At 36.5% G+C, this 22,310-nt stretch overlaps 1 protein-coding gene across 4 annotated transcripts in view; it reads right to left on the bottom strand.

The window, feature by feature from the left end:
* The window catches only part of ERICH1 (glutamate rich 1), a 160,676-nt gene that overhangs the window by 29,782 nt on the left and 108,584 nt on the right, over positions 1-22,310 (bottom strand). Inside the window, exon 6 of one of the 4 annotated variants that reach the window (XM_044663605.1) lies at positions 19,090-19,799. The exons of the other annotated variants lie outside the window; for them this stretch is intronic. Within the exon in view, the coding sequence (XP_044519540.1) occupies positions 19,711-19,799 (89 nt within the window). The 3' untranslated portion in view covers positions 19,090-19,710. Of the gene's footprint in view, positions 1-19,089; positions 19,800-22,310 lie in introns of those variants that run through there. 4 annotated transcript variants of the gene reach the window in all.

Raw genomic sequence — 22,310 nt, 5'->3', positions numbered from 1 at the left:
AGATAAATGAAATGGGGTATGTAGGAGAGGACAGCTCAAACAGGTTTATTCTTAGAGGTTTGAGATAGAGAAAACAGGGAGGAAATTAAGGTCAGTAAGAAATGTTTAGGTTTTGGCTGGAGGGTTTCTCTTGTTAGTATCTAAAGTCTCTTGAGGGAGGAGTCGAGAGGGCCCCTCCCTGCCAGTCAAACTGATGGCTAGAGGAAGTCTTGGGTAGGTACTGCCTGCCAATATGGATGCCCCCAGTTCTCTCAAGAAATAAAAAGAAAATGATTCCTTCCCTCTTTAGCCCTTGCCTCAATTTTTGATACAATGATTCACCAGAGGTTTTGAGTAGGTAACAAGGGGATTTATTAATCTCAGGTTAGTCAGAGGGAAAGAGGTTCAGGATTTTCTAAACTGCTGCTAGGGAGAAGGGTGATGGTGGGGGATGGGTCGCAGAGAGGTTTAGACTCCCAGTTGGGAGATTTGACTGCCTTTTAAATAAAGTCTTTATCAAATCACTAAAACTAGGGGTAACTTATTTGAGGATACTCTACTTGTCTATAGAAACTAAACCCACAATGTCCAATCACCAAGCCCTCCCTTCCACCCAGGGCCCAAAGGAAATTCAAGGAAAGGGAAGGGAATGTAGATGGAGAGATCAGGGAGAGGTCCAGAGAAATGAGATAGGTTTAAATTTCCCCAAGACAAATAAGCGCAGGCCAAGGCCAAAGCAAAGCCAAGCCGAAAGGCTGTAGCTAACAGGTTAAGCCAAAGTAAAAGCCTCCAGCCACAGCGAAAGCCAGAAGGCAAAAGCCCCGTCAGTTGGAACTTTACCTTTATTTATAGCTTTAAGTTCTAACTGACTTTCCGAAGACTCTAAGACTTCTAATTGACTTTTTGTGACAGTTAGAAATTACAGAAGCAAAAAGTTTCTCTTAGCCACCTTGCATTACATGTGGAACTACAAATAAATTCATTTTTCCAGTAAAAATTAGAGGAAGAAGAGAGGAAAAGTGGTAGCTGGTGATTGCCTGCTGAGGGATCCTGAAAATAGGAATTTGTCCACTTGACATTAACAATCTGCATATTAGTATTTGTATCCCAGAACAAGATAGACATACTGCAAATACCTGTCAAATCTGCTGACTACTAGTGACTTCTGGTGATTCATGAGGGAGTCAAATGATATCCACAAGTATTTTAGAATATATTACTGGGAAGTTTATTAGGAAAACATTAGGAAGTTTGGGGAGAAACCAAAGACTTTAGGGTAACAAGAAGATGTAAGATAATGGCTTTAGAAGAGAGGTAGATTTGGGAAATTAACTTATGGATATGAAGAATGTACTCAAATTTATTTCCGTGTAGATGCCAAAGTGACTTATTTTATTTTTTCCCCCAATTACATGTAAAAACAATTTCCAGTATTTTTCAAAGAATATTGAGTCTTGAACTCTCTACCTCCTTCCCTCCCTCACCCTACTCCCTTGAGATGGTAAACAATCTCATATAGATTTTATATGTATAATAATGTAAAATATTTTTCAATATTAATCCTTTTGTAGAAGAAAAATCAAATAGAAAAAAAATTAAGAAAGCGAAGTTTGCTTTGGTCTTAGTTCTTTTTCCTCTGGAAGTAGGATGGCATGTTTTTATCATGAGCTCTTTGGGATAGTTTTGGATCATTGTATTGTTGAGAATAGCTGTTATTCACAGTTGTTCATTGTAAAGTATTCCCATCACTGTACAATATTCTCTTCATTCTGCATATTTTACTCTGTCTTAGTTCACGTCTTTCCAGGTTTTTCTGAGTTCCTTCTACTTGTTATTTCTTATAGCACAATAAGTATTCCATTACAATCATATACTATAACTTACTCAGTCAATCCCCAATTGATGGGTACTCCCTCACTTTCTAAATCTTTGTTCCCTTAAAAAGAGCTGCTTTAAATATATATTTTTTAATATATAGGTCCTTTCCCTTTTTGTTTTTGTTTTATCTCTGGAATATAAACCAAGTAATGGTATTACTGGGTCAAAGGGTATGCACTGTTTTATAGCCCTTTTGGCATAGGTCCAAATTACTCTCCTGAATGATTCAATCAGCTCATAACTTTCTTTATTTCAAATCTAAATTTGACTCTTTGTAACTTGAACTCATTTCTCTTCTTAAAAAACACTTATTTTAGTTTTTAAAATTTAATTTTTTTCAATTATCAAAAGCCATTTGTTCTTTCCCCCCCTTCCACTTCCCTAGGGTTTGGAGATAGAAAAAAATAAAATCCTTATAACAGGTAAATATAGTCAAGCAAAGAAAAATAATAAATCCCATATTGGTCATGTTCAAAACTGTGAGATTCATTTTGAGTATGTCCTTTACCTCTTTAACAGGAGATGAGTAACATTCCTCATCAACAATCCTCTGAAAAGGCATGGGGTAAAATCCTCAGCAAGATAGTGTACAATAAACCCAAAGATCCTAGCTTTTGGGACAAGAACCCACTATTTGACAAAAACTGCTGGGAAAATTGAAAAACAGTATGAGAGAGATTAGGTTTAGATCATCATCTCACACCCCACACCAAGATGAATCCAGAATGAGTAAATGACTTAAATATAAAAAGGAAACTATAAGTAAATTAGGTGAACATAGAATAGTATAACTGTCAGATCTCTGGGAAAAGAAAGAATTTAAGACCAAGCAAGAGATAGAGAAAATTACAAAATATAAAATGAATAATTCTGATTACATTAATTTAAAAAGGTTTTGTACAAACAAAACCAGTGCAACTGAAATTAGAAGGGAAGCAATAAGTTGGGAAAAAATCTTTATAACAAAAACCTCTGACAAAGGTCTAATTTCTCTTATAAGGAGCTAAATCAATTGTATGAAAAATCAAGTCATTCTTCAATTGATAAATGGACAAGGGACATAAATAGGTAGTTTTCAGATAAAGAAATCAAAACTATCAATAAGCACATGAAAAAAGTGTTCTAAGTCTCTCATGACTAGAGAAATGCAAATCAAAACAACTCTGAGGTACCACCTCACACCTAGCAGATTGGCCAATATGACATCAAAGGAAAGTAATAAATGTTTGAGGGGATGAGGGAAAATTTGGACATTAATGCATTGCTGGAGGAGTTGTGAATTGATCAAACTATTCTGGAAGGCAATTTGGAATTATGCTCAAAGAGCTCTAAAAGACTGCCCGCCCTTTAATCCAGCCAGACCACTTCTGGGTTTGAACTCTAAAGAGATAATAAGGAAAAATACTTGTACAAAAATATTTATAGCTCTTTGTGGTGGCAAAAAATTGGAAAATGAGGGGATGCCCTGCGATTAGGGAATGGCTGAACAAATTGTGGTATTGGAAGAGAATTTCTCTCTCCATTATGTTGCTTTGTTAATGTCATCTCTCAGTGACCTGAAGGTCAAAGGCCACTGAGTAAATTCTGGTATAGATAAGCCCTCAGAGAAAGGAAGTTAGAAGAGCCCAGGAACCAAGGAAACAGGAAACTGATCCCATAGGCAATACCCACTCCTGGGAGGCCCAGGCAAATTAAGAAACTATGGTTGGTTTAAAATTTAAAATTAAAAAAAAAAAAGATGTGACATGTGAGAGCTAATAGATGTAGAAAACTGCTTATAAGGGGAGACCCAGGAGCCCACCAGGGGTCTTCTGGCTGGAGCAGAGGCTGGAAAAACTCTTGTCAGTGGTGAGCTTCAATCTATCATGGCAGCCAACAGAATAGTAAGCAAAATATCTCTCTTCCTCTTTCCTACTTTTCCCTTTCTATACTATTACTACTTTGATTTTATAAAGTTATTAAAGCTACAATCAGCCTCATAATTTTTATTTTAATTATTACAGTGGTATCTGATGGTGATGCAATACTACTGTGCTAAAAGGAATAATAAATTAGAGGAATTCCATGTGAACTGGAAATATCTCCAGGAATTGATGCAGAGTGAAAGGAGCAGAACCAGGAGAACATTATACACAGAGATTGATACACTGTGGTAAAATCAAATGTAATGGACTTCTGTACTAGCAGCAGTGCAATGACCCAGGACGATCCAGAAGAACTTATGAGAAAGAACACTATTCACATCCAGAGAAAGAATTGTGGGAGCAGAAACACAGAAGAAAAACGTAACATGGTTCAAGGGGATATGATGGAGAATGTTGACTTTAAATGATCACTCTATTACAAATATTGATTATATGGAAATAAGTTTTAATAAATGATACATGTAAAACCCAATGGAATTGCTCATTGGCTATAGGAGGTGGGAAGGGAAGAGGGAAGGGAAAGAACATGAATCATGTAACCATGGAAAAACATTCTAAATTAATTAATTAATTTTAAAAAATCCTCTGGAATCATGACTGATTATGTATTTATCAGAGTTCTTAAATCTTTCAAATTTGTTTGTTTTTATAGTGTTAATGTTAATAATATAAATTGTTCTGGTTCTGCTTACTTAATTTTGTATTGTCCCAGGTTTCTTTGAACATCTTTCTGTTCTTACAATGAGATCCCATTACATTCATATACCATAATTTGCTCATCTTTTCCCCAATTGATATGAATCCTCTCAGTTCCCATTTCTTTACCACCACAAAAAGAACTGCTATAAATATTTGTGTTCATAAAGAACATTTTCTCTTGTTAGATTTGTTTTAAGTATAGGCCTAGTTTAACTGTGACTACTAGTATTTCATTTAAAATTTAATAAAGTTGGCTTACTAGTATTACCAGGTCAAGGATAAGCACAGTTGAGTAATTTTTTGGGTATAGTTCCAAATTCTTTTATGGAATAGCTATACCAATTTACAATTTTAGTCCCTGTAATATCTTTTTTTTTGGTCAACTTTACCATTATGATGAATGTGAAGTGAAACCTGAGACTTGCTTTAATTTTCATATCTTTCTCTCTCTCCATATATATATATGGAGATATATATATCTCAGTGGTTCCCAAACTTTTTTGGTCTACTGCCTTCTTTCCAGAAAAAATATTACTTAGCACCCCATCACATACTATCACCACTCCCTTACAGTTATTCACGGCCCCCAGATGCACCTGTTGTCATCACCTCCCTCCTTGGATCGCTGCAGCACCCACCAAGGTGCTCTATCTATCTCTATCTATCTCTATCTCTATCTCTATCTCTATCTCTATCTCTATCTCTATATCTTCACATGTCTAAAGATAGTCTGAATTTCTTCCTCTGAAAAGTGTTTGTACATATATTTTGACCATTTCTTATGTGAGAAATGGCTTTTATTCTTATAAATGAATCATTTCCTTATCTATCTTGGAAGTGAGATCTTTATCAGAGAAATTTGTTGTAAAGAGTTTTTCCTCCAGTTAACTATTTGCTTTCTAATCAAAGCCCACCCAGATTTGTGTAAACACTCAAAATTTTATGTAATCAAAACTTTCCATTTTATCCTTCTGTGATCTCTATCCCTTGCTTAGTTATGAACTCCCTCTCTATTCTTAGATCTTAGAGATTTTTCCTTTTTTATTCCTCTCCACACATTGTTTCTAATTCTGTCTCTTTGGGTCAAGAAAAATAGGTCTCACATGTTTTATATGACAGGCTTCCAATTACTTAAACACCTCTTAAGTGCCTCTCAAGTTTTCTTTTTTTCAGGGCAAACCTTATTAGTCTTTTCAGCAGATCCTCCCTCACATGGCAGGGTACTGAAGTCCTTCACTATCTTGGTCACATCCCCCAGGATTCTCTACAGTTTATCTGTCCTTCTAAAATGTGGTACCAAGTACAGAACACAATATTCTAGATGTGATCTAATGAGATAGAAAGCAGCAAGACCATCAAGTCCCTTGCCCTGGATACAATATCTCTTAGTGCTGACTCAGTCTATATTAGCACTTTTTGTTTGTTTTGTTTTTGTTCAGTAAATAACCCAGATCTTTTTCAGAATTGCCATCTGTTCTTGGATATGTCTTCCATTTTATTCTTGTGAAATAGACTTAAAAAAACATTTTGTTTCAATTAGCAAAAATATGCCTGCTCACTCTTGTATCCCAACCTCCCCAACTGAAAACAAAAGAAAAACATATTACAAACATAATCAAATCAAATTTCCACACTTGCCATGTCCAAAACAGACATCTCATCCTACACTCTGAGTCTTTTATCTCTATCAGGAGTAAGTAGTGTGTTTCATCTTTAGTCCTTTAGGATCATGGATGGCCATGAGGCTAAGAGTTCCTAATTCTCCCAAAGTCGTTTGTCTTTACGATATTGTTGTCATTGCATAAATTGTTCTCCTCGTTCTGTTCATTTCACTCAGTATCAATTCATACAAGTCTTCCTAGGTTTCTCTGAAACCCTTCTTCATAACTTCTTACATTTAGTATTCCATCACATTTATATATAACAACTTGTACATTTATATCCCTATAGATTCCCATTCTTTGCCACTTCAAAAAGTTACAAATATTTTTGTATTTCTTTAGAATTCATTTTACTTAGGATTAATCCTTCCCTTAATCTATCCTCTCTCTAATTCCTCTTTTCCTCTTCTTCCTTTTCCCTCCTATTTTCCTGTTGAGTGACATGTATTTTTGCACCCTATTTTGCATGTGTTTATTCTTCCCTGTTTGGACCAGTTTGAATGAAAGCAAGGTTCAAATATCAAGGATTAACCCCAACCCTTCCTCCTTGATATTTAGTATAGAGGTCTACTTGAATATCCTGATCATGTGAGGTAATTTTTCCTAATCTCCTTTTCTTTCCTCCCCACACCTCCAACTATTTGTCTCTTCCTGTCTTTCTATTCTTTTTTTTTTTTTTAAAGATCAATACATAACAGAATAACTCCTAGGCCTTGTTTGATCATTCTTCCCATTTGACTCCTGATAATGATACAGTTCATCTCCCCAGGATAAAATGCAAGTAGTTTATCCTTGTTTGGTTCATTATTCCTCATTTATGTTATCTTTTAACATTTCTCTTCACTTCTATGTTTATACTTTAAAGTTTCTATACAGCTTTGGCCTTTTCAATAGGAATGTCTGGGAGTCCTCTTTTCATTAATAATCCTTTTTTATTTTTACTTTTATTTTTTTTTGTCCTTGAAAGTTTATACTCAGTTTTGCTCCATAAGTTATTCTTGGTTATTAGCCAAAAATTTGCCTTCTGGAATATTGTATTCCAAGTTGTTCACTCCTTTATAGTTGTGGCTGGTAAATCATGTGTGATGCTGACAGTGGGTCCTTGGTATTTGGTTTTTTTCTTCCTAGCTGCTTACAGTAATTTTTATTTGACCTGGAAGTTCTGGATTTTGGTAATGTATCTGCAAATTTTAATTTGGGGATTTATCTTTGGAAGTGACCAATGGATTCTTCCTATTTCTACTTTGCCCTCTGGTTCTAAGAGCTCTGAGTGGTTTTCTTTGAAGATTTCTTGAAATAAGATGTGTAGGCATTTGTTGTTGTTATAGTATTCAGATAATCCAATGATTCTTAAAGTTTTTCTTCCCAATCTATTTTCTAAGTCAGTTGTGTTTCATATGAGACTTAATATTTTCTTTAATATTTTCAATCTTTTGTCTTTGTTTTAATATTCCTTGTTGCCTTGTGGTATCATTGGTTTCTTTTTGGTCTATTCTAATTTTCAGGGAGTTTTTTGCTTGGGCAAAGTATTATATTTCTTATACTTAGCTGTTTATTCTCTTTCCAATTTTTTCTTCCATAGCTTTAATTTCTTTTCCATTTTTTCTCTCAATCACTCTCATTCCATTTATAAAAATACTTTTTAAACTCTTTAAAAACTCTTGTTCCATTTCTTCTAGGGATTCTTATATTTGAATTTTGCTTGTAGATGTTTTAAGAGTTATTCTCTTATTCTGGGTTTGGCTTTTGAGCTTCCCTTCCACAATAATGCCTCTTTATCATAGGATTCTTCTTCTTCCTCCTTCTCATCCTCCTCTTCAAGAGGGAAGGTCTGGACCAGTTATGCTGTTGATTTTTGGAGATATTGAATGTTGTGTTATTCTCAGGAACAGGATGGGGACCTGTAAACTTTTATTATTCCCTACGTGGTCTCAACCAGGGCTGAATGCTAATCTCTGATCTGAGCTTTACAAGTTGTTTGGGTTGGATGGAACAACAGTAGGCTGCAGATGGACTCAGTCCACTTCAGCAAACTGGAAAGTGCTTAGTTTTCTCTTTTCTTGGTTCACCCTCAGGGTCTCCCTCCTCCGGGATGCCATCCTAGTGCACAGATCCCTTTCAGATGCCCTGGTGTAGTGGCTGGTAGTGCCCCAGGTGAGTCTGGGAATTCCTTTTGTCTTTGTATATCACCCCCCCCTGAATGCTGGTGCGCTCTTTGAGCAGTGTATTCATCAGACCTTACTGTCTGTCTCCCTATGCTGAGCTGAGCTGGACAAATGACTCACTATAATTTTTTCTGGATTTCCCTATCAGGATTTAGTCTAGTTCATTTTTGAGATCTGTTTGGAGAAATTTTGTGAAGGGGAACTTGGCTGTACTGCTTCTATTGGGCCACTGTACTACCATTTAGCTATCTCTTGAGGAATATATTTTTTTAACCGAAGTGTAAGACTCTACATTTGTCCCCAGAGGAGCAGCCAGAGAAAATGCCCAGAGATGAGAGGTAGAGTGTCTTGATCATGAAAAAGCCAGGAGGCCAGGTTCACTGGATCAAAGAGTACATGTAGGGGAGTAAGGGATGAAGCTGCTCCCTTCAAGAGTTTCTCTTGCCAGAATATTCCTCCTCCCAGAGTCAACCTGACGATGTTCCCTTTTGTGAGGCTGTTCATCTGCTGGCCTTCCTAGCTTGGCAGGGCTGTGCCAGGTTATGTTGGCACAACCGTTGAGAGCCCAGGGGCATCTACATGCCCCAATGAATGGGGCATCCAAGAAGAACTTTAGAGATTAGTGATGGCAGCTCACAGAGCACTTTCCTCACAGCCATGGAGGGTGAGATCTCTGCTTTAGAAGGAAAAAAGAAAGTCCAACTTGGCAGTTGCATGGAGGGTTATTTAAAGAGGAGAGAGATTACATCAATTAAGACGCTAATGCAATAGTCGAGGTGACAATTGATGAAGACCTGAACTAAAGCTGTGACTTCATTAGGAGAGCCATGGGAACAGATTGAGAAGTGTTAAGATAGATAAAATGAGATTGAGCAAGCCGACATGTTAAGGGAAATCAAAGAGTTTGAAGAGGGAAAAGACCCATATTACTAAAAATATATTACTGCACTTTTGTTAACACCCCAGGAGGCCATGCCATGACACTGAGTGGTGAGTAATCAATCACAATGGTCTGAAGATGAGTCCCATCCAACCCTTCCCACAAGAGCTAATCCTGACTTTTGCTCCCTCTGTCTTTGATCACATTGGATTGGGACAACCCAGGCTCTTCCCGGTGCCCTCTTCTTCCCAATACTCCCAGAGGTATCAATCCACCACCAACTCCCCTTAGTTCACTCCCACAGCCATCAGGAAAAGCAGGAGCAGCTGACCCAGACCCAGAGACCTCTGTCAGCTGGGAGAGACATAGTATAGCTTCCTGTGCCCCACTTAATGAGCAGGGGAAAGTGACTAAGGTCCTACATCACTGGCCCATGATCAGCATCTATCACCTAATACTACTCCTATGTCTAATAATTTCCTACCACCTGCTTCCCTTCCCATCTCTGTGTTAATCAGTCCTGGGCTACATAAGAAACTATTCCCACCTTCCCACCCCCTCACCTCCAGACTCCTCAGCCCTACCCTACTCATGCCCCACTCCAATCTACCCCTTCCATTACAAGTGAACAAACTTCCCTTTATTCAGGACTTTTTAATTTTATTTTTTGCTTATACTGTCATCATGTGGCTCTCACTGAGGTCTGGATCCCCAGTCCCTCCTCCCCAAACACAAAGTAACTATATTTCTGGTCCTCTTCCCTACCAATGGCTCTATTTTCATACCCTCCCCCATCTCTTCCCCCTCCTTCCTTATGAGGAAATCAGAATTTCCTTGTTCTTTTTTACTACTAGAGACTCTCCCTTTATCACCATTATTCAGCAATTTAAGCCTCCTTTGAAGTTCATCGTATTAACATTTTCTACCCAATCTAGATTATGGTGATTATTGTATAATGTTCCCAAGGTCATTCTCCTTACTTTCTTAGGGAGTTTAGTAGCTGGCTCACCATTTTTTTGCTCTTCCTCAAACCATGCCCTATATGAAGGGGCTTCAACATTCATGATGAGACTTTTCCAAATTCTCATACCTCCCAATTCCTCAGTTTTCTTAAATTCTATGACCTATCCAGCAGAGTAGTTGTGAGCATCAAATGAGATAGTTGAAAAATGTTTTGCAAATCTCAAAATGCTGTCTAAAATGGTGGTGGTTGTTATTAGTATTACTCCCTCACTTTACCTCAGTCACCCATAGGGATGATCATGTTTTATATCTCACTTTTATTCACTTCGTTTCCCTAATTTGCCCAAGCCATAAAGGTATCAAGGTGATGAAGTGGATAGAATGGTGGGCCTGGAGTCAGGGAGAACTGAATTCAAATTTGGCTTTAGATATTATAAGGAATTAAATTAAGAGTTTGACTAAATATATGAGAATTCTAACATAATACTGTGGTCCTGATTTAAAAATATTATGGCTCAAGTCAAATTGACTTTTAGTAGCTTTGATTTACAAAGAGGTGGAAAGAGTGAAAGTAGAGAAATGTAAAAGTGGGTAGAGTAAGAAGTCTAGCTTATCATCTTAAATGTTGCTCCCGTCCCTGTCTTAACCCAAGTAGGGCTTTTTAACCCCTTAACCAGAGGACTTGGTGGTAAATTAAGCAAGGGTTCAATCCCTTCGACCTCCTCCAAGAAGGGGAGGCCTCTCTGGAACTAATCCCTCCAGAAGCCAGGAAAGGAGGATCAGCTTCTCACTCACCCAAGCAGAAGCTCCAATGGAGAAGATCCAGGAGCACTCTTAACAGTAGTCCAAGTGCCAGAGTCCCAGGTTGAAGTCCCAAGTCATAGTTCCGAGTCCCAGTACCAGTCCCAGATCCTCCAACTGAAAATTAAGGCGGAAGACCACCTTGAACAAGAAGTTCAGGACTTTTATCGTCCTTTTTCCATATCCCTTCCTGTCCCTTCTTCTATGGGAGCCAATTGCAGTCTTTAAATTTGCTTAGCACTTCCCAGGGGTGGTCAATCACTTCTGGAGTTGGCACCCACTTTTAGCAAGTGGCTTAAGGACCTCCCCTACTTAGTGTTAAGTAGGGGTGTTTTCACTTTTTGTTGATTAATTTAAAAATAGACAAGGGAGAGTTAATCCTATCTTCACAATATTCATTAGTTGTGTAGTCCTTTTTTTTTTTTTTTTTTTTTAAACCCTTACCTTCTGTCTTGGAATTAATACTGTGTATTGACTCCAAGACAGAAGAGTGGTAAGGGTAGGAAATGGGGGTCAAGTGACTTGCCCAGGGTCACACAGCTGGAAAGTGTCTGAGGTCAAATTTGAACCTAGGCCTGGCTCTCAATCCACTGAGCTACCCAGCTGCCTCTCTCATTGTGTAATCCTGAGTAAGTCACTTTAGGATCAAAAGAAGTATTTGCAAAGCACTTAGCAGAGTTCCTGAAACATAAAAGGCAATACATGCTTTTTTCCCCTTCTTCCCCAATTTAAAACCCTGATATTCCTCTAGCCTTACTTTCTATTAATCAATCCCTCCCTATGTCTTACTCTTCCTAAACCCTTGAGAGACTTCTAGTTCCTTGACCTCTTAGTACTTTTTGACTCTTGCTCTGGCTTCGCTTGTCTCCCTCTTCAGTTTTGATCCTATAATTAGCCAATTCAACTCTACACTTTTCCCTGCTTTTGGATTCCTTGTCTTTTGTACTATAGCTGCTAAATCTCAGTCTTGGATCCTTCCCATCACTTATCTCCTCTGCATGCTGCTGAAAAGAGGTAAAGGAAATCACATAACTGCTAACTGAGTACATTATAAAATCATATTATCCAACATCTGGACCCTCACTAGAGCTAGGCAATTCTCTTAATTCTCCCTAATTCCCTGATTCCCATATAAAGTTTTTCCAAATGTTCTCCTTGAGTTTCTCACACCCTCTCTTCCTTTTATCTCAGCTGAGCATGTTGCTTCTTGCTTTACGGAGAAAATTGAGATCATTTAACATGAGCTTTTCTCCACCTCAAAATTCCTTGACAGTATCCATATCTTTTCTTTTCTTCTCCACAGTTAAGTGGTACAGTGGTTAGTGTTGAGCCTGGAATCAGAAAGATCCAATTTCAAATCCAACCTCAGCTCAATTACCAATTGTGTGACTGAACAAATCAATTAAATGCATGCTTCAAGTACTGTGCAGTGCTTGAAAATCTCTGTCTCAGTTTCCTCAACTGTAAGGTGAAGATCATGATAGCACAACCTCACAAGATTGGTGTGAAGATCAAATGAGTATTTGTAAAGTACTTTGGCACATAATTGGTACTTAATACTTTATTCCTCCCCATCCTCTTCTTGATAATACCAAACCCTTTCCATGTCCTTGATCCCATCGTCTGCCAGCTACTCCAGAAGAATGACAACCTTCTCTCTCAATCTCCCTCCTCCTCTCATTTTCAAACTCTCCCTATTTACTGGTTCTTGCCAGTCTCATTGTACATTACTTTCACTCCTGTTCCCTGTGATCCTGGCAAACAGGGCTTCTTTCTGTTCCTCCAATTCATCCCTCTTCCCATTTGTCTTTGCATTAGCCTTTCATGACTCCTAGCCTTTCATGACACTTCAACTATGCTTTTATAGGCTCAAACTCCACCTTCTACATGAAACTTCTCTAGTGCTCTCAAAATATCTTGCATTCAACAACTTTGTATTTGCATTTATTTTATTGTATTTATTCTGCATATACTTATGTATACTTGCTATCTCCATTAGAATGTGAAGCTGTTGTTTTTTTCAAGCAGTGACTATTTAATTCATTGGATTTATATTCTCAGGGCCAAAGTCTTTTAACACACAGCACATGTTGCTGATATATTGATTGATTTATATCCCTTCTGGATTTCACTTTATTCAACAGGGTCCAGTAGCTTGTCAAGATCTTTCTGTATTGTGATTCTATCATTAACGTGATCTCTATCCATTCCAGCTTTTTATATTCATTCATTCATTCATAGGGTACAGCAAAATGGTCCAGTGGATCAGGTATATAGCCTGTAGTCAGAAAAACTTGGATCCAAATTTGGCCTCAGAGACTTACCAGCTCTGTGACTTTGGGCAAGACACTTAACCTGTTTCTCTCAATTTACAAAATTGCTAAGGAGGATAATAATAGCACCCAACTAGGAATTTTATAAGGATCACAAATGACATATTTGGTATGTCTAGCACATACTAGGAGTTATATAAATGCTATTATTATTTCATTTAGCAAACATTCCTTAAGCACCTAGGAGACATCTACTATGCTAGGTACTAGGGATAAAAATACACAGTTTATGCCCTCTAGGAGCTTACTTATTATTGGTTATTGGTGTAGTCCATCCTATTAGTCAACAAATTAATTTTTCATGAATTATCATTTATTTTAAATTTTAGAATATACAATATGAAACATAACAATAACACACATGGTTTATTACAAATATGTAGTAAATTATCATAAATACACATACCCAAGAGAAACAAATTTTTATATTAGTTATGTCCAAAAACCTGTCTCTTTTTTTCCTGTCCTTCCCAACTCTCCCCCCCTTTCCAAGAAAGCAGGTAATATATGTTACACATATATTTTCATATATTGCATGTTTCCATGTTTGTCATGTTGTGAAATAAGACATATTACACTAGGGAAAAATTCATAGAGGATATAAAGTGAAGAATGGTATGTTTCAATTGCATTCAGACTCCATCTATTCCTTCTATTCAGTAGCTTTTCCATCATGGATCACTTGGAGTTCTCCTAGATCCTTGTCTTGATAGTAATAGTAAAGCCATTCATAGTTGTTCATCATACATTATTGCTGTTACTGTGTACAACATGCTCCTGGTTCTGCTTGCTTCACTTTGCATCACTTCATATAAATCTCTCCAGGGTTTTTTGTGATCATCCTGTTTGCCATTTATGACACAACAGAGTAAAGACATATACATTGTTCAGTCATTCTTGGCTTTCAGTTCTTTGCCACCACAAAAAGGGCTGCTAGAAATATTTTAGAACATATAGTTTCTTTTCCTTTTATCTTGGTCACTTTAGGAAATAAACCTAATAGTAGTATTTTGGGGTCAAAAGGTCTATAGATAGTTTTATAACCGAATATAATTCCAGACTCAGCTCCAAAATGGTTAGGTCAGTTCATGGTTCTATTTTTCCACATTCCCTCCAGTGTCATTTTGCCCTTTTATCATTTTTGTCAGTCTGATAGGAATCTCAAAATTGTTTTGATTCACATTTCTTTAGTCAATAATTCAGAACATTTCTTTCATATGGTTATATATAGCTTTGATTTCTTCATCCAAAAACTTTGTCATATCGTTTGACCATTTATCAGTTGGGGAATGGCTCATATTCTTTTATATTTAAGAAGGTTCTCTTTATATTTTAGATATGACACCTCTATGCAAGAAGTTGCTTATAAAATCCCCCCCACCCACTTACCAACTTTCTTCTAATCTTGGGTACGTTAGTTTTATTTGAACAAAAACCTTCCAAATATTCAACATTATCATTTTACGTGTCACAATGGTTTATATTTCTTGTTTATTCATAAATTCTTCTCCTATCCATAAATCTGTTGGGTAATATGTTCTCTGTTCTTCTAATTTGCTTATTTTATTTCCCTTTATACCTAGGCTATGTATCCATTTTGAACTTTATCTTCGTAAATGGTGTAAGATATTGGTCTATATCTAGTTTCTGCCAAACTGCTTTCTAGTTTTCCCAATAATTATTTGCTAGGTAGTGAATTCTCATTCCAAAAAGTTGAATCTTTACCTTTGTCAAACACAAGGTTACTATAATCTTTTATGACTGTTTATTGTATGTCTATTCTGTTCTGCTGAATTACTTTTGTATTTCTTAGCCTGTATCAGATAGTTTTGTAAATTTCTGCTTTATAATATAGTTGGAAATCTGGTACTGCTAGACTTCTTTCCCACCCCACTCCCCACACATTTCCTCTGACATTCTTGATCTTTTGTTTTTCCAAATGAATTTTATTGTTTCTTTCTAATTCAATAAAAATAATTTTTTGGTAATTTAATTGGGATGGTATTAACCAAGTGGGTAAGTTTAGGTAGGATTGTCATTTTAATTATATTGGCTCTGTCCACCCAAGAACAATGAATATTTCTCCAATTATTTAAGTCTGACTTTACTTGTATAAAAAGTAGTTTATCATTATGTTCATATAGTTTCTGGATTTTGGGGGGAAGATATGCTCCTAGATATTTTATCTGTGGTTAATTTAAATGAGTTATCTCTTACAATCTCTTTTTGCAGGACAATGATATCTAATACATAGAAATGCTGATTTAATCCTGCTATTTTGCTAAAATTATTGATAGTTAATTTTTTAGTTGAATCTCTAGGATTTTATATATATATATATATATCATCATATCATCTGCAAAAAGAGAGGTTTTTTAACCTTTTTCCCCATTCTGATACCTTTTTCTTTTATTGTTATTGCTAGCATTTCTTTTTCCTTCTTTAAAAAAATTCCAAAAAAAACCCAACCCCTTCACTTCCATCTTAGAAACAATACTGAGTATTGGTTCCAAGGAGAGCAGCAGGGGCTAGTTAAGTGACTTGCCCAGAATCATACATCTAGATAGTGTCTGTGGTCAGATTTGAACTCAGGATCTCTCACCTCCAGGTCTGGCTCTCAAGCCATTATATTATTAGCATTTCTAGTACAATATTAAATATTAGTGTTAATGAATATCTTTTTTACTCTTCATCTTATAGGGAAATCTAATTTCTCCACATTATAGATATTTGCTGATGATTTTAAATATATACTTCTTATTAATCGAAGGAAAAAGCCAATTATACCTATGCTTTCAATGTTTTTAATAGCAATGGGTAGTGTATTTTGTGAAAACCTTTATCTGCATCTATTGATTTTTTAAATCTTTTTATTTTTCATTTTTTATCTATCTATCTATCTATCTATCTATCTATCTATCTATCTATCTATCTATCTATCTATCTATCTATCTTTAAAACCCTTATGTTCCATCTTGGAGTCAATACTGTATATTGGCTCCAAGGCAGAAGACTGGTAAGGGTAGACAATGAGGGTCAAGAGACTTGCCCAGGGTCATATAGCTGGGCAGTGTCTGAGGCCAGATTTGAACCCAGGACCTCCTTTCTCTAGGTCTGGTTCTCAATACACTGAGCTACCCAGCTGCCCCAGAGCATCTATTGATTTTGTTACTTTTGTCATGTTATTTTTTTTTGTTATTTTGTTATTATATTATTTATAATATTATATTATTTTATTTATTATTATTATTATTTTCATTACTTTTTTTTTGCTGATATATTCAATTATGTTAATAGTTTTCCTTATATTAAACCAGCTCTGCCTACCAGGTATAAATCCTGTTTGATCATAATATATAATCTTTTGTGTATGTATAATATACAGCAATAACTATTGTTGTAGTCACTAATATTTTAATTTTTGCATCTCCATTCATTAATGAAATTGGCTTATAATTTTCTTTCTGTTTTTGCTCTTCCTAGTTTAGATATAAGCACCATATTTGTTTCATAAAAGGATTTTGGCAAGACTCCTCTGCCAATTGTTCTAATAATTTAATATTAGAATTAGATAATCTTTAAATATTTGGTAAAAATTCACTTATAAATCCATCTGTTCTTGATGTTTTTTTTCCCTAGGAAGTTCTTTTATATTTTTACAGCTTCTTTAATTTCTTTTTTTTAATAGATTTATTTAAATATTCTATTTTCTCCTTTGTTAGTCTAGGCAATTTATATTTTTGTAAGTATTCATCCATTTCACTTAAAATTAAATTTGTTGGCATATAATTGAATAAAATAACTTCTGATAATTGTTTTGATTTAATTTATTAAGCACTATGCAAGAGATATTGTGATGTTAGGAATACAAATAAGAAAAACAATAACCCACTGCTTTAAAGGAGCTTAAGTTCTAATGGGAGGAGTATACTGTCATGTGAGAAGCACACTAGACTTGGAATCAACAATATATTCAAGTTCTGCTCTTTTATTAGCTGTGAGAACTTAGGTAAACTACAACCTGCTTAATTCTTTTTTTAAATCATCTATAAAATTAGTAAATTATACTAGCGAGGAGCCAGGGTTGGCCTGAGCAAAGTATTTTATAGCCTTTATTGAAAGTGGATCATTTTTATTAAAAAAATTTTTTTCTTAACTCTTGCCTTCCCCTATAGAATCACTACTGTGTATTGGTTCCAAAAGTGGTAAGGGCTAGGCAATGGCGGTTAAGTGACTTGCCCAGGGTCACACAGCTAAGACGTTTCTGAGGTCATATTTGAACCTAAGACCTCCTGTCTGTCTCTAGGCCTGAGTGACCCGGCTGCCCCTTGCATTATTTTTAGAGAATAGAGAAAAATGACTTGCCAGTGGATATATTAGGGATTTAGAGACAGAATGAAGCTTTGAAATTGAGCCAAATTCCCAAATTTTACAGGCCCTAAGAATTTAAGTCACCATGTGGTGAGATAGAATTTGATTTCACATCCTTTGACTCCAAATCCAGCCCCATTTCCTATTGCTATGGCTGCTTGCCAAATCATATTTTCTTTCTTTTCCAGCGCGGGGCCTTTCCCCTCAGATGTAGCAGTAGCGGAAAGGTGGCCAAAATCGGAGGATCCTGGGACGCCAATTCACTAGCTGGGTCTGGGTCTCGGGGCTGGTCAGCCAGCTACAAAATGTGGCGGCTGTCCTGTCCTGAGGGAAGCGAGCCAGATAGGGAGGTGGTGGTGGGGGATGGGGGCAGGCAAGCAAAGCAACTAAAACCGGGTGAGGCGGGGCGCTCCGGGGTGCCAAGGCAGCGGCAGGGGGAAACGAGTGGACTCCTGACAGAGAAAAGGGGGCTGTTCGGCGGGGAGGCCCTTTCCCCGAGCCCCTGGAGTTGGTGGTGGGGGTGCGGATCTTCAGAGAGGGAAGGGTCACCAACGAGAAGCTATCTGCACGGCCTTTCCCACCAGTTTTTGCTAGCACAGGTCACGGGGCGGGAGAGTAAGAAGACGAAGGTAAATCATTGCGGGCGCCTCTTCCAACTCTGGTGGAATGTCACCAGCCCGCCCCAGCGGCCCCCACCCCCACCCCCTCGTTTGACTGAGGTGGTTAGTACAGGCAGGTAAGTATGCCAAGTGGACGGAAAGTTCAGGGACGATGCGGGGATAAATGAGAAGGAAAGAGTCCCGGAGAAAGAAGGGAATGGCCAGGGAGCGGGACTGCCAGCTGTCTGAATCTGCCCAGAACGGCCTCTCAAGTGGCACTTTTGGGGGCGCTTAGGCTTTTTGGGTTCGGATTACAAAATCAGCACCACACGGCCTCCCCTTCCGCCTCCCAGTTCTGGAAGTCAGTCAGTATTTCTTAACTCTTCATCCTACCAGGTAAAAGGATATTCTAAGTGAGGAAAAAGTGTTTTCAGGGATAGAACTGAGGCAAGGAAAAAAAAATCAGAATGGAAATGGGAATGGAAATGGGGATTGCCCGTGGGATAGCTATTACTGCAAGAGAGATCTATCCGTTTGTTTCTATTTTCTAATGGTTTCTATACTGTGCCTTGCAGACGGACCTGAGAGATACTCTGGATAGCTCTTTCCCTACAGTCAGAAGGCTCTGGCCAGCCTTGGGGAAATCCTTTCTTCAAAAGCTGAACTGGATTTAAGTTCAGTTTTCCTCTGACTTGAAAATTCTGGGATTGTGGATCACGTGGTTCCTAAACTATGAGATGGTTAGCATTACAGGCTGGGCTGGAAGGCAAGTTTATTAATCTAGTCCAACCTCCTTATTTTATAAATGAAAGTTTCTATCTGATATTTAAAAAACCAAAGTACAAGCACAGTAATAAGGGGTAGGGTCAAAGATTTTAATCTATACCACGTTTGATTAAAATCTGAATTTGAATCCATATATCTAGTGCTTTTTCCAACACGTCAAAGCAAATGCTCTTAAAATCCACAGTCCTACTCACTCCCCTGCCTCTGTCCCCCTCAAAATCTCCACAACAGAAATCTGGCATTAAACATTCTCAAAAATTAGGGATAATAAAGTTTTCTAAAAAATATTTTAAAATTCAGTGTGATCTAGACAATTAAAAATTTATTATGGCTTCAAAACAATAGTTGATTTGATTCCACAAAGTATATTTTTGTATTTCCTTTAGGGCAAAAAGAATCTCAATGTTAATTTAATACCTATACACTGAAAAAATAAATGTATAAGTAACATTTCAATTCTAATCTCCTGATTTTAACATTCAAAATCTTAATACCTACTGTTTATTTCACACAAGCAAAATAACAGATACATCTTACCAATTTACAATATTTGATTTACACTGTAAAAATATGGAACTTCTTTCTTTTAAAATCACTTGGCCACTGCAGCATTTAGAATTCTCAGGCATTTCATATTTCTTCTTTCAGGCTTTTTTCCTATTATTAAATTTTAACTCTTTACAGATGGGCATCCAGACCTTATAGGAAGTATATCTGTAATCCAGTAATGAAAAAGAGTTGCAATTTCTTTTGCATGGTCTGAAAAGCAAAAAAACAACTATGCATTATAAATTAAAACCAAGTAAACTGTGAAGAATTTGCCACAATGTAAATCTGACATTTAGGAATAGCAAGAAATTGTAGTAGTAACTCATTTAACTTACACATAAAGGTAAAAAATTTGATTTACAGATGAGAAAAATTCTGACTGTATATATTATTTTAGACCTCACCCTTGTAGATTCAGAGTTGTCTTAAAAAAGAATCTTGGAAACTTTAGTAAGGAAAATAATGTTTGATTTTATCCCCATAAGGATGTTCATCAGGATCTCAAAATTAATCACCAGATGGTCAACTCTTCAAGTGTGGTGCCTTTCTGAATTTTGCTTGACTGGGCTTAAAACAGATACTGGGACATAGATGGTCAATAATTAGAGCCTTTCTGGCTTAGTGGAAACCTTTTGGAAGTCAGGCTTGCTTGGCAATAGTTTTTTTTTTTTTTTTTTTTTTTTTTTTAGGTCAGGATGAGAGCAATTAATGGCATTTATTGTGTGCCAGGTACTTATGCTAAGTGTAGGGAATACAAATACAAGTTGAAAGAAAGACAGTTTCTGCCCTCAAGGAGCATGTAAATTCTTTTTAAGAAAATGTCTTTATTGAGTTTTTTTGTTTGTTTCTTATATTTCCATACATATCCCAAATATCTTTCCTCTCCTTCCTAGAGAGCTATCTCATATGAAAAACAGTACTTTTAGCAAGGAAAAAAATCAGCAGGGGCAGCCGATAAACTGAAAAAGTCTGAAAACATGTGTAGTAGGTACATACCTATATACCACCTAAATCCATGAAAAGATGAGTTGGGGTATCTTCTCATATACCTTCAGTTGAGCCCCATTTGCTCTTTTAAGTGTATATTTTTTTCTTGTCTCCCTGCTTAGTTTACTGTGCATCAGATCATCTAGTTCTTTCCATGCTTCTCTATAGTCATCACATACATTATTTCTTATAGCACAGTAATATTCCATTATATTAATGTACCATAAATTGTTTAGCCATTCCCTAATTGATGGGCAGCTAAGTGGTGCAGTGGATAGTGTGCAGGTCTGGAGTTAGGAAGACTTTATCTAGTCTCATATACTATGTGGCCCGGGGAAAGACTTTTAACCTGGCCTGCCTTAGTTTCCTCATTTGTAAAATGCAATGGAAAAGAAAATGGCAAACCATTCCAGTATCTTTTCCAAGAAAACCCCAGAAGTTAGCTGTGTCTGAAAAAACAAAACCAAACAATTGATGAGCATTTATTTTGTATCCAATTCTTGTTGTTAGCAAACACAAAAAGTGCTGTTTGAAATATTTTTATAACTATTTTGGAGCATGTGATGACTTTCTTCTTATTGAAATTCCCTTGGAGGATAAGCCCAGTTATGGAATCTCTGGGTCAAAGGGTACAGACATTTTTGTCCCTTTGTTTGTATAATTCTAAGTTGTTTTCCAAAAAGGCTATGTCATTCACAGATCCACCAACAATGTATTAATAATGTGTCTCTCATTCCACATCCCTTCCAAACTGACTGTTACTTATTGATGACATGAAGCATAATTAAAAAAAATACATATTTAATTTATTAATAAATACTTTCTTTCTATTTTTTAAAATTAGATTAACCAATATTTTATTTTATTTTTTTTTTCCAATTTTATTAATTTCTCCTTTGATTTTTAGTTTTTTCAATTTGGTCTTTTTTCTGAGGATTTTTAATTTGTTCTTTTTCTAGTTTTTTTAGTTGCATGCCCAATTTGTTCATCTCTTCTTTCTCTTTTTTGTTAGTTTAGGCACTTAGGGACATGAATTTTCCCCTGAGTACCACTTTTTCTGTATCCCATAAATTTTGATATGTTGTTTCCTCATTGTTATTCTATTCAGTGAAATCAGTAATTGTTTCTATGATTTGTTCTTACACCAATTTTGGAGAATAAGATTATTTAATTTTTAATTTACCTCTCCATGTACCTTATTAATTATAATTTTTATCATGTTATGATCTGAAAAAATTACATTCATTATTTCTGCTTTTCTGCATTTGCAATGTTTTTATGCCTTAGAACAGTGGTTCCCAAACTTTTTTTGCCTACCACCCCCTTTCCAGAAAAAATATTACTTAGCGCCCCCTGTCACATACTATCACTGCCCCCTTACAGTTATTCGCTGCCCCCAAATGCACCTGTGGCCATCACTGCACCCCCTGGATCACTGCAGCACCCACCAGGGGGCGGTGGCGCTCACTTTGGGAATCACTGCCTTAGTACATGATAAATCTTTGTAATTGAACCGTGTGCTACTGAAAAAAAAGGTATATTCCTTTTTATTTCTATTCACTTTTCTTCAAATATCTACTAATTCTAATTTTTAAAAAATTTCATTCACTTTTCCCATACTTCTTTCTTATTTATTTTTAGGTTTGATTTATCTAGTTCTGATAGGGAAAGGTTGAGGTCCCCCACTAGTATAGTTTAATATCTATTTCCTCTTTAAGCTCCTTTAGTTTCTCC

The sequence above is a fragment of the Gracilinanus agilis genome, chromosome 2 (genome assembly GCF_016433145.1).
Source record: "Gracilinanus agilis isolate LMUSP501 chromosome 2, AgileGrace, whole genome shotgun sequence".
Taxonomy (NCBI): domain Eukaryota; kingdom Metazoa; phylum Chordata; class Mammalia; order Didelphimorphia; family Didelphidae; genus Gracilinanus; species Gracilinanus agilis.
The sequence above is the reverse complement of the archived record's forward strand: the minus strand, read 5'-3'. Positions and strand labels throughout refer to the sequence as shown.